The sequence below is a fragment of the Cervus canadensis genome, chromosome 26 (assembly GCF_019320065.1).
Source record: "Cervus canadensis isolate Bull #8, Minnesota chromosome 26, ASM1932006v1, whole genome shotgun sequence".
NCBI lineage: Eukaryota > Metazoa > Chordata > Mammalia > Artiodactyla > Cervidae > Cervus > Cervus canadensis.
The window spans coordinates 958,822-971,940 of NC_057411.1; the positions used below are offsets into that span (position 1 = coordinate 958,822).

Below are 13,119 nucleotides of genomic sequence, written 5' to 3' on the forward strand. Positions count from 1 at the left end.
GACTGGGAACCTAAGTCCTGCTTCAAGGTGTTGCTGGCTGAGGTCACCTGAGATCAAAATTATTAAAGATTTTAAAAAACCCCAAAAAACCACTAAGACAAAAGTTGAGCTTTAAGTGGACAAGAAAACACTTTGCATCCTTAGTAGAAACAAAGTTTTTCCTACCACTTAGCTTAGAAAAGGGACAAATTTTGAAGGGCACCCACAGAATTAAATGCTTTTCATATAGGTGCCTGGAGAAGAAACATATTTAGGCAAAGAGAAAGGAAAGTGCAATGTCTGATGTTTTCAGTCCCTGAAGTCTCTCACACGTTAAAGAATGGGTGATACTAAATGACTGGGATCCAGTCAAAACGTTTTTACGTGATGTAACTAGAATGACTTGCATGTTAAAAGTTGTCTTACTGAGATATCACTCACACTCCGTATAATTCACCCATTCACTCAACATGCACAGTGCTGTTTTTAGCATATTCACAAAGTTGTACAACCGTCACCCATCTAATTTTAGAAAATTTTCATCCCCCTTGGAAGAAACTATATACTAATTAATTCCTTTTCCTTCACTATCCATTCCCACAACCCTAAGTCACTTCAGTCGTGTCCGACTCTATGCGACCCCATAGACGGCAGCCCACCAGGCTCCCCCATTCCTGGGATTCTCCAGGCAAGAATACTAGAGTGGGTTGCCATTTCTTTCTCCAATGCATGAAAGTGAAAACTGTAAGTGAAGTCGCTCAGTCGTGTCTGACTCTTAGCGACCCATGGACTGCAGCCTACCAGGCTCCTCTGTCCATGGGATTTTCCAGACAAGAGTACTGGAGTGGGGTGCCATTGCCTTCTCCATCCTCTACTCTAGATCACTACAAATTTGCCTATTCGGAACATACAAATGGAATCATATAATATATGATTTATTTATTGGCTGGCTCCTTTCACTTTGTTGTTGTTTAGTCGCTTACCTCTATGTTTTTGAGGTTCATCTATGTCATAGTATGTGTTGGTACTCCATCCCTTTTTATTGCTGGGTGACATTCTATTGTGTGCTTATACCACATTTTATTTATCCATTTATCGGTTGCTGAATATTTGGGTTGTTTCCATTTTTGGCTATTATGAGTAATACTACTCTTTGTCCACAAATTAGGTATGTTTCATTTCTCTTGGGCATAAACACCTAGGGGCCTTCCCCGGTGGCTCAGTGGTAAAAGAATCTGCCTGCAATGCAGGAGACCTGGGTTCAATCCCTGGGTCAGGACAATCCCCTGGAGAAGGGCATGGCAACCCACTCTAGTACTCTTGCTTGGAGAATCGCATGGACAGAGGAGCCTGGCAGGCTACAGTCCATGGGGTTGCAAAGAGTTGGACCAGACTGAAGCGACTTAGTACGAGCATTCTTGCCTGAAGAATTCCGTGGACAGAATAACCAGGTGGCCTCAGACCATGGGGTCGCAAAGAGTCAGACACAACTGAGCGGCTAACACATACATAAACACCTAGAGGTAGAATTGACATGTCATAAGGTAATTCTACGTTTAATCATTCGAAGAATTATCAGACTGTTTTCCAAAGTGGCTGCACCATTTTACATTCCCATAAGCAATGTAAGAGTTTTCACTTTTTCCACAACCTAATCAACACTTGTTATTTTTTTAAGTTTTATTTTAATTGGAGGATAATTACAATATCATGATGGTTTCTGCCATATGTCAACATGAATCAGCCATAAGTATACATATGTTCTCAATACTTGTTATAATCTGACTTTTTGATTTACAGTCATCTCAGGGAGTGTGAAGTGGTATATCACTGTGGCTTTTTTTTTTTTTTTAGTAGCCAAACTCTTTTGTCCCGCAGTATTTTTCTCTGATTACATACTTATGATGACATCTTTTATTTTTACAAAGTACTTTTTTTTTTTTTCATGAAAATTATAGTAGCTTTATTCATAACCACCCAAATTAGAAGCATTCACGATAGGCTTCAATAAGTGAATGGCTAAAAAGACTGTGGCATGTACATGCGACAGAACATTATTCAGCCACAAAATGATATAAGCTAATCAAGCCACAAAACAACACAGAAAGTGAAAGCGAAGTCACTCAGCTGTGTCTGACTCTTTGCAACCCCACGGACTATAGCTGACCAGGCTTCTCCGTCCATGAGATTTTTCCAGGCAAGAATACTGGAGTGGGTTGCCATTTCCTTCTCCATATCACTGTGGCTTTGATTGGTATTTCCCTAATTAAATAATGTCAAATATCCTTTCCTGAATATATTTTGCTTATCGGCTACTTGTAGATGTTCTTTGCAAAAAAGCCTATCAAGTCCTTTGTTCATCTTTAAAGTGGCTATTACTGAGTTTTAATTTTTAAAAATGTATATTCCAGATACCAGTTCCTTATCAGATGCATGAGGGCTTCCCAGGTGGTACTAGTGGTAAAGAACCCACCTGCCAAAGCAGGAGATCTAGGAAACTCGGGTTCAATTCCTGAGTTGGGAATATCCCCTGGAGGAGGGCAAAGCAACCCACTACAGTATTCTTGCCTGAAAAAATCCATGGATAGAGGAACCTGGTGGGCCGCAGTCCATAGGGTCCCACAGAGTAGGAAATGACTTAAGCGACTTTAATTCAGTTCAGTTCAGTCACTCAGTCGTATCCAATTCTGTGACCCAATGGTCTGCAGCACGCCAGGATTCCCTGTCCATCACCAACTTCCGGAGCTTACTCTAACTCATGTCCATCGAGTTGGTGATGCCATCCAACCATCTCATCTTCTGTCATCCCCTTCTCCTCCCACCTCCACTCTTTCCCAGCATCAGGGTCTTTTCCAGTGAGTTAGTTTGTATCAGGTGGCCAAAGTATTGGAGTTTCAGCTTCAGCATCAGTCCTTCCAATGAATATTAAGAACCGATTTCCTTTAGGATTGACGGGTTTGATCTCCTTGCAGTCCAAGGGACTCTTAGCATGGGCTAGATGTATGATTTTAGAATATTTTCTCCCATTCTGCACATTGTCTTTTCACTTTCTTCAACTGTCTTTTGAAGCACAAAACCTTTTAATTTCCATGAAGTCTAACTATTATTTCTTTTTTCACTTGTGCTTTGCTGTTGTATCTAAGAATTCACTATATAACTAAAGATAATGAAAATTTGCTCCTTTGTCTTGTGATTTTTACAGTTTCATCTCTTACATTTAAGTTTTTATCCATTTTGAATTAATTTTTATCTATTGTGTGAAAATGGGGGGGTGTCCTATTTGTTCTCTTTCATGTGGATATTCAATTGTCCTAGACTGATTTGTTGAAAAGACCAATGTTTCCCTCATGTATTTGTTGAAAATCATTTGACCTTAAACAAGCCGGTTTATTTCCAGAACTCTCAATTCTATTCTGTTGATCTTTATCTACTGACAATGAGAACTCTGCTTAAAACTGCTATGGACTTACCCCAATAACTTCTCTTCACCGATTCTTATGCTTTTAGACAATCCATCATTGCTTAATTCCACGGCAAATCTTCCAGAAATGCTAAATGACAAACTGTCCCCACCCCCCAAATTAAAGCGAATTAAAGTACATCTGCTTTGAGAAGGTTCTAAAAAAATTCCAAAACACTCTGGGGTGTGGTAGTATTTGAGCAAGAAATAACCGGCCTGGTTCACTGGCTCCATTGTTTCTTAGAATGTCTCTCCCTGTCTCCTCAGGGATGGGCACTCTCAAAGATCATTATCCATAGAGAGGAGGAGGGCAGAGTTTCCACTACCATTAGTTGCTTTCTTTCCCATGAGCAAGCGTTGGGACGTCTCTGAAAGCCAAAGAAAATTCTGTAATCTGTAGAATTTTTCAACCACCTTTCCAGAATGTGATTTCTTAACTGCCAAAGCTAAGAAGGAGAAGCGCACACAGGTGGCCGTCGCAGGTGCCCGCCCGCCCGGGAGCGTCGCCGGGCCTTAGGAACGCCAAGGTCCTGTTGGCACCTGCCCGCCGGAGGCGCCAGAACCCCTGGCTGCTCAGCTCCCCATCCCGGTCTCAGCTTTGCCCCCTCGCCACGCGCCCTCGGGCCTGCTTTAAAGAGCACCGCGGGTCCAGAGTTGCCACGGTGCCGTCCTCCTGCGCGCTCGCAGCGCGCCATCCCCGGGGCTGCTCAGCTGGCTGGCGGAGAGATCTGTTTTTTACCCGGGAGACAGGTGGGAGGCCCCCGGCTCCTTCGCGTTGGCTGCGGCGGTGGCGCGGGGCACCTGGCGCTCAGAGAAGCCCCGGGGCCGGGCGGGCGGCGCCGGGCGTGGCGGGGCGGAGGCGGCGGGCCCCACCCTCGCCAGGGCCGGGCGTGCGGGCTGGCTGGTGCCGGTGGCGTGGGCGCAGACTCGGGAGGACGCGGCGGCTGGCCCGGGACGTAGGGGCTGCGGCCATGACCTCGCCGTGGAGAGAGGTGCTCCTGGAGAGCCTCCTGGGTAAGCCGAGGCCGCCCGCCGCGCATTCCCCGGTCGGTCCCCCTTGCCCTGCAGGGGACCACGATGCTCGGCGGGCTTGGCTGAGCCCCGGGAGGAAGGAAGGCAAGCTCGGAGCCCGGAATAGAGATGCTTATCGCCCCCTGTCACCTTCTGCTGCTGAAGGAATCTAAAAAAGAGAGAAAAGCCCTAGATTGAGGTTCCGAGGATCCGGCGCTCCCCCGAGTCGTCCCGAGCTCCTGCGCCACCCTGGTGTTGCGCCCAACGGGCACCCCGAGTCCCCTCACCCATGACCTTTACCTGAATAAATTTCAGTACCGAGCTTTGGCTTCCCAAGCGGCTCAGTGGTAAAGAATCTGCCTGCCAATGCAGGGGACTCCATTCTGGGTCAGGAAGATCCCTTGGAGGAGGAAGTGGCACCTTTCAGAAGGGGGCTCCGTTCCCCCCTCCCTCGGCGCCCTGGCTGTAACACTCAGGGCCGTGCCGCTTGGGTTGGCCCGGCACGAGTGGGCTTGGGTGGTGGTCGCACATGTGGGCATTTGGCCAGAAACATCCGACATGGGACACGAGTCGCGTCGTGTGCTTCCTTAGCAGCTTTGCAAAAAGTACCAGGAACAACTGCTGTTGTTAATATTGTCTGAGTTGTGTGGTTGAAATCAGAACTCCCAGGCAAACGTTTGGGAGATTGGTAGTTCACAATGAAAGGAAGGGGTGCCTTCCTAAGAACTGGGTTTTCTGGGAGCTGGTAATGCTGGGGGGTGGGGGGTAGCGGGGAGACTCATTATTTGGCCCAGTCTGTATCTCACAAGTACACGATGTAAAAAGAATTGTGCACTCAGTAGGTACCTAGGGTGCTAGGTACTCTGTGTACTTGTTCTTTTTTTAATCCTAATAACTCTGTGAAGTGGTTAAAAGTACCGTTTTCAGTGATTAAGAATAGTTTGGAACTGGATTCCTTGGTTTTCAGTTCACTGCTATTTGCTACTTTTGTGACCTTAGGCAGTTACTCAACTTTCAGGATCTCCAGAGTTTTTGTTGTTTGATTTTGCATTTGTAAAGGAGGAGTAGAAATAGTGTCAGTTTCATAGGACACAGGTTGTCTGAGGAATCAGAAAGAAGATCCCTGTGAATACTTAGAGCCTCACATGTGTTAAATGTCCATTGGTTAATTGTCATCACTGTAGAAGATTACAAGGTCGGCAGATGTGACAGTAACTTCAAATCTGGTTTTTCCACTACCCCACACTGCCTCCTAAGGCTTAGGCTTAAAATAGCCTACTCACAAGAAAAGGATTATTTCCTAACTAACCTGCCTTTGGCTGTAGTCTGGAGTGGGAGGAAGGAGTTCTATTCTTTTTGCTCTTTTTGATTTTCATCATATTTCTCATTGAAGAAAGGTCAACTTAGTTGAAATTTTTGCAGGGTCCTGACAGGAAACCAGATTGAACCTAGATGGCTGAGATGAAGAGCCTTTAATAAAGGGATTGCCACCTTACAGGGCTTCCTTGGTGGCTCAGGTGGTTAAGAATCTGCCTACAATGAAGGCGACCTGGGTTTGATCCCTGATTTGGGAAGATCCCCTGGAGAAGGGAATGGCTACCCACTGCAGTCTTCTTGCCTGGAGAATTCCACAGACAGAGGAGCCTGGGGGACTACAGCCCATTGAGTTGCAAAGAGTCAGACACCACTGAGCTACTTTGACTTTACCTACATGTATGAACCTAGACAGCATATTAGAAAGCAGAGACATTACTTTGTCAACAAAGGTCTGTCTAGTCAACGCTATGATTTTTCCAGTAGTTATGTATGGATGTGAGAGTTGGACTCTAAAGAAAGCTGAGCGTTGAAGAATTGATGCTTTTGAACTGTGGTGTTGGAGAAGACTCTTGAGAGTCCCTTGGACTGCAAGGAGATCCAACCAGTCCATCCTAAAGGAAATCAGTCCTGGGTGTTCATTGGAAGGACTGATGCTGAAGCTGAAACTCCAATACTTTGGCCACCTGATGCGAAGAGCTGACTCATTGAAAAAGACCCTGATGCTGGGAAAGATTGAGGGCAGGAGAAGAAGGGGATGACAGAGGATGAGATGGTTGGATGGCATCACTGACTCAATGGACATGAGTTTGGGTGAACTCCAGGAGCTGGTGATGGACAGGGAAGCCTGGCGTGCTGTAGTTCTTGGGTTCTGAAAGAGTCGGACATGACTGAGTGACTGAACTGAACTGAACTGAACTGATGAATGAGGTTAAAGGGACAAACCGGGGATATTGAGGGACTGAAAACAGCTGGAAGCCATTCTCATCCTGGGCCTGAGAAGGGGGTGGAATTCTCTTATTGGAACCCAGTTAAGGCCAGAGTCATGAACGAGGGCAGCCAGTCAGAGCAGTTGTAGGAGTCGTTGTTGTTGTTGTGTAGCTGCTAAATTGTGTTCGGCTCTTTGCAACCCCACGGACTGTAACCCGCCAGGCTCCCCTGTCCGTGGGATCCTCCAGGCAAGAATACTGGAGTGGGTAGCCATTCCGTTCTGCAGGGGATCTTCCCAACCCAGGGATTGAACCTTGCATGTGTCCCCTGCATTAGCAGGTTAAGTCACCAGGAAAGTAGTCCAGTTGTAGCGGAGGGAAGGGCTGTTGTCTGAAACAGACTTTCTCTCTCTCTTAAAAACTGTTTTTTCCCTTTTTCCCTCCTAGGATATGTTTCTTGGTCTCTCTGCCATGACCTGGGCCCAATGATCTATTACTTTCCCCTGCAAACACTGGAACTCACTGGGATGGAAGGTTTTGCTGTAGCATTTCTTTCTCCATTAGTCGTCACAATTACTCCTGTCTGGAAACTGGTTAATAAGAAATGGATGCTAGCCTTGCTGCGGATAATTACAATTGGTAAGATTTAAAAGTGATTCCTTAAGTTTCTTTTTTTTTTTTTTTTAGTTAAAAATCCAGGGAAAATATGTAGACTGTTCTTTGAATACTAAATGATTAAGTAAAAAATAAAAGATGTCTCTTTCTCTTATTACTGCCTTGAAGAGTTTTAGTAGAATTGTAAGTCTAGACCAAGAGTCAACATATTTACATTTTTAACTTTTCTGTCAGATTGAAAAATTTTAAGGACCCCTGAACTGAGAGGGGAAAGATACCTTGGGGAAATGTGAAAGTATTAAATATGTTTTTGTTCTTTTTTCCAACTATGATACAAAACTCAGAAGTCATTAAAAAGTTGTTAAATGATAATGCATAAAATATGGAGATTATGCATGACGAACATTGTAGTAAGCAAAGGCAATCAATAAGTTAGGAAAAATATTGCAACTCTTCTAGTCAAAGGGCTAATTTCACTAATACATGGAGTTTTTACAAATCAGTAATAAAAGGACCAATAACTCAATAGAAGAGAAAGCAAAGAGTATGATCTCAGGAAGATCCACTGGAGAAGGGATAGGTTACCCAGTCCAGTATTCTTGGGCTTTCCTTGTGGCTCAGCTGGTAAAGAATCCACCTGGAAAAAAAAAAAAAGAATCCACCTGGAATGGGGGAGATCTGGGTTTGATCCCTGGGTTGGGAAGATCCCCTGGGGAAGCGAAAGGCTACCCACTCCAGTATTCTGGCCTGGAGAACTCCATGGACTGTAGTCTATGGGGTTGCAAAGAGTCGGACACGACTGAGCGACTTTCACTTTCAATAAAAGGACCAATAACTCAATAGAAGAGAACGCAAAGGATATGATCAGTTTACTGGAAAGGAAATATAGTTGGATCTTTAAAAGATACTAAAGGGTGTAGAATACAAATCATATATATATATATATTTATAGATAGTTTCTCATATCAGATTGATAAAGAACAAACTTGAATAACACTATTGTAAGCATGGGAAAACAGGCACTCATGCACTGCTGGTGGGAATGTAAATTTGCACAGTTTCTGCAAAGGATAATTTGGCAGTGTTTATCAAAATTACAAATCTGTATTTTTCACTCAGCAATTCCACTTCTGGGCATATATCCTATAGATAAACTTACGTGTGTGTCAAATGATAAAAATAAAAGGTTATTTAATCACTGTAGCAATATTTATAATAACAGTGTCAGAAATAATCTAAATGTCATCTATATGGGATAGGTTATGTTAAATAAATTTTGGTTATGAAACTGGGAGTACTATAGAATACTATGTGGCTATACTAAAGAATGAGAACATTTATGTAAGGAAATGGAATGTTCTTCAATATTAAGTGAGAAAAAAAGAAGCACTAAACAGTATGTTCAGAATGCTAACTTTTGTGTTAAATAGGGTAGATGAAATATATTTAGTAATTAATTGAACATGCATTAAATAGGTCCAAAAGTATTTTAAAAAACACTGATAAAATTTTTGTTGCTTCTAAGGTGAAAAATTTGATATTGAGACAGATATAAAGATGAAACTTTGCACTGTATACCTTTCATAGTATTTGAATTCTGGATTTCAATATGTTACATTGCCAAAACCCAGTAATTAAGAAATATACACTTACTATCACAAAGACTTGAGGTTATTATATTAATAAATATTGAGAGACCCTGGAAAAGTTCTGGAGGCAAAAAAAAGTAAGAATGTGAGGTCATGGAGAAAAAGTTTGAAAAACAAAAATACCAGACTCCAGTCTGGTTGAATCTGTAGCTGAAGAGTACTGCCTGTCTTGCCCTTTTGCTATAACACAATTGGTTTCTCTGAGTTTTCCAAGTGGCATTTGTTCATGAACCAACCATGCTGTGTGCATTTCTTCTGTCTAGGAACAGTGACTGAAATCACTAGGAAATTCATCTTCTGTTTTTCTGTACATCAGTCCCTGAAGGAGGCACAACATGGTTTAGTGAGTGTAGCAAGCTCTGTGGTTGCCCACAAAGATCCGAAGCCCTAAACTGCAGTGGGAAAGACCACTGGAAAGTGCACCCTTTTAAAAGATGATGTCCGTAGAAATGAAAAGAAATATCAAACGATCATGAACTTTTCAGCTCCAGAAATAATAAAGATGAAACTTCCTTCTTCCAGAGTATATGTAGTAACTAGTTAAACTATCCTTGGCTCACAGAACCCTTTTATGAATTCTTTTATGACTGGCCTCATCACACTCCTTGTCTGGCTTTATGGGGCGGAGCTCATCAGGGCGCTGTTTTGTTGCCTTTGCTCAGCGCTGCCTGTGACAGCTTTACCTACAGGGCCACTCACCACACAGTTTCTGGGACAGTTTTTTGTTTTTAGTCTAGTTCTGGCTCAGTAGCCTCTGGAGGCTGTGATGTAATGGGAAATAACTGGAGAGTGTGGTGTCTGAGATACTTATTGTTGGTCCCTTTCATCTCTTTTCTCCCTGAAAGCCCATTACTTCAGTAAAGGTAGAATTGTATTTGAGAAAGAGGAGTGGGTAGGAAAGTGACTTCAGGATGAAGAAACCAGTTTGTGTCATATGCTCTTCCAGTTGCCCACTGAGTTTGATGATGCCAAAGAGAGGCTGAAGTAAGTCATGCTTTGCCTTACACTCTATTTTCAGGTACTTTTTTTTTTTCTGACTTCAGATACTTAAGAAGATGAAACAATGTTGTTTTTTACAGAGTCCCAAGGGATTCTTACACAAGGACAAAGATGATCTGAGTGTTACATGCTGTCTCATTGCTGTTCCTTAAGATATTTTAGGTTAATAAGTACATATTTAACTATTAAACCGTTAAACTAGTTCATACTATTGAGTTGGTCAAAAAGTTCATTTGGGTTTTCTTTAAGATCTGAAAGACCCGAATGAACTTTTTGACCAGACCAATACAATTGATTTAGATTAGTTTTGATCTTAATTACTTTGAGTCACTAAAATAGCCCTGATTAAAAAGATTAAAGACAATATTAAGTGTTGACAAGAAGATGAAGAAACTGAAATCCTCACACATTGCTGATGGGAATGTAAAACGGTGTAGTTGGTTTGGAAAACAGTTTGGCAGTCCCTCAGGATGTTAAACATAGTTGTCATATGATCCAACAACTCCACCCCTTGGAGTTAGACCCAAGAAAAATGGAAACATTCACGTAAGACCTGGTACATAAATGTTCTTAGCAATATTACTCATAATACCCAAAAGGTGGAAACAATCCAAATGCTCATCAATGGGATGAATGAATAAACAAGAAGCAGTATATCCATGCAACAGAATTGAAGCTCTGACATATGCTACAACATGAAGTTTTTTTTAAAAAAGGTTTTTATTTAAGTTTAATTGGTTTACAATGTAGTGTTCGTTTCAGGTATAGTTGTGCAACTTTGTAAACATATTAAGAACCACTGAGTCATACATCTTAACACAGTGAATTTTATGGTATGAATAATACCGCAATAAAAATGCTCAAAAAGATTTATACATACACAAAATTATACATTAACTCTACCTTCCTGAGTGTAGACATGGTATTAGACACAACAGGCATCAGAGGCAGATCATAACTAGCAGGGCTTGCTTACCAGAAATGTCTAGCTCTCCTTACAATTTGTTTGTAGGTAGCATCGCCTCCTTCCAGGCTCCCAATGCCAAACTTCGGCTCATGGTCCTTGCGCTTGGTCTGTCTTCCTCCCTGGTGGTGCATGCTGTGACGTGGTGGACAGGAAGTGGCTTGCAAAGGTATACTTGCATCTTGTGCAACAAGTGTAGTCAGTTACCAAAGGGAAGTTGGGACCGGGCATTCCGAGATATAGAATTTAGCTTTCAGGAAGGCCTTGTCGAAATCTCACTTTTTTTCCTTTTCACAAAACCAGGATATGAGTATTTGCCATTACTCTCAATAATGTTGTGAGAGTGGAGAAATTATAATGAGCTGCCCAGGTAACGGGCTATATAAAGGCTAAGTTGTGTAGATTACCAACAAAACTACCTCATATACTCCTTCTGTGACACTGTGAAATTCACAATGGAAGGAGTACATTGAAACCACTCACAAAAAAAGTTGTTAAAAATATTTCTGTACTTACAGGTACTTCAGAATCTGGGGATTTATTTTAGGACAGATTCTTCTTCTTGTTCTCCGCATTTGGTACACGTCACTGAACCCAGTCTGGACTTATCAGATGTCCAACAGAGTGATACTGACGTTAAGTACCATTGCCACACTTGATCGCATTTACACAGGTAAGCATAGGCCCAGTTTATTTAGGGGTTTTTCTCTCTTGCAGTTTATTTACCTTTCTTATCTGAAGGTCACAAGTCTGCTTTTCCTCCCTCTGCAGGAGTAGCTGGCCTAGGAAGTGGGCTATCATCTGGGCAGAAGGCACCTTTGCCTTGGCAGCATAGAGGGTGGCTGTAACCGTTCATCTCTGACTTGTCTCATTGTGGAGTGGGAGAGTAGACCCAGGCCTCACGTTCCCTGCTGGCTTTCAGCACTGTCTTCTCCTCCTGTCCTCTGAACAGGGCTTTCCAGAATGAGATCCGTCAGCCTTCTGCCTCCTCACTGACCCCAGCCCATCTGTAACACTCTGAAAAGTTATTTGTTAGCAAGGGCTGTGAGAACTGCATCAGTTTAGTTCAGTCGCTCAGTTGTGTCCAACTCTTTGCAACCCCATGGACTGCAGCACTCCAGGCTTCCCTGTCCATCACCACCTCCTGGAGCTTGCTTAGACTCATGTCTAATGAGTCAGTGATGCCATCCAACCATCTCATCCTCTGTTGTCCCCTTCTCCTCCTGCCTTTAATCTTTACCAGTGTCAGGGTCTTTTTCAATGAGTTGGCTCTTCGCATCAGGTGGCCAAAGTATTGGAGCTTCAGCTTCAGCATCAGTCCTTCCTATGAATATTCAGGACTGATTTCCTTTAGGATTGATGGTTTTATCTCCTTTCAGACCAAAGGACTCTCAAGTCTTCTCCAACACTATGAGAACTGCACGGGTTTGTTTTTTTTTTTTTCTTGGTTTGTGTTTTCCTTTTGCTCCCCTCCCCCAACTCACCCCACCCCACCCTGCCCTGCCCTGCCCTTAAGTCTGAAGGTATTTAAACTCCAAACCTGAAACGTAAAAAGAAAGGAAATCCTGAATATTCATGTGCGGGCTAAGTCGCTTCAGTCACGTCTGGCTCTGTGCAACCTTATGGACTGTGGCCCACCAGGCTCCTCTGTCTGTGGGATTCTCCAGGCAAGAATACTGGAGTGGGTTGCTGTGCCATCCTCCAGGGGATCTTCCTAACCCAGGGATCGAACCCTTGTCTCTTACATTTCCTGCACTGGCAGGCAGGTTCTTTACCACTAACTCCATGGATATTCATACCACCTTTTGAATCACCTGTCCGGAGCTTGCAAGCAAACCTGGACATTTGCATTACATGCTAACTCCAGACTTCTGAAGAAAAGGAAGGAGTGTTGCTAGATTCTACTTACCTTGCTCCTGGCTTTGTGTGTAACTCTTAATGAGTCACTGTACTTCTGTGAATACAAGGAGAAATCTCACAGATTAATAAAAGTTTAGAGAGTTTAGCTCACCATGAACAAAGAGTCTGTTTAACTCCTCCAATTTTGGTATGAAGTGGGAATAGTGAGAACAGGGGAACATCATGCACGTAAATTGATCAAGAGACATTGATATTGATTAGAACATTTCGAACTCGGTTCTAGTGCCCTAATACATGTTTTGTATTTTATAAAATGCTCACATGTGAAGTAGAAGCTCA

General features: G+C 43.0%; 1 protein-coding gene across 3 annotated transcripts in view; it reads left to right on the forward strand.

Annotated features, from left to right (window-relative positions):
- Nucleotides 1-4,305: 4,305 nt before the first annotated feature.
- The window catches only part of CWH43 (cell wall biogenesis 43 C-terminal homolog), a 55,169-nt gene continuing 46,355 nt past the window's right edge, over nucleotides 4,306-13,119 (forward strand). The window contains exons 1-4 of one of the 3 annotated variants that reach the window (XM_043448482.1): nucleotides 4,306-4,453; nucleotides 7,141-7,332; nucleotides 10,969-11,089; nucleotides 11,439-11,593. In XM_043448482.1, the coding sequence (XP_043304417.1) occupies nucleotides 4,411-4,453; nucleotides 7,141-7,332; nucleotides 10,969-11,089; nucleotides 11,439-11,593 (511 nt within the window). In that variant the 5' untranslated portion in view covers nucleotides 4,306-4,410. Of the gene's footprint in view, nucleotides 4,454-7,140; nucleotides 7,333-10,968; nucleotides 11,090-11,438; nucleotides 11,594-13,119 lie in introns of those variants that run through there. The other 2 variants (XM_043448483.1, XM_043448484.1) reach the window with 2 other exon arrangements.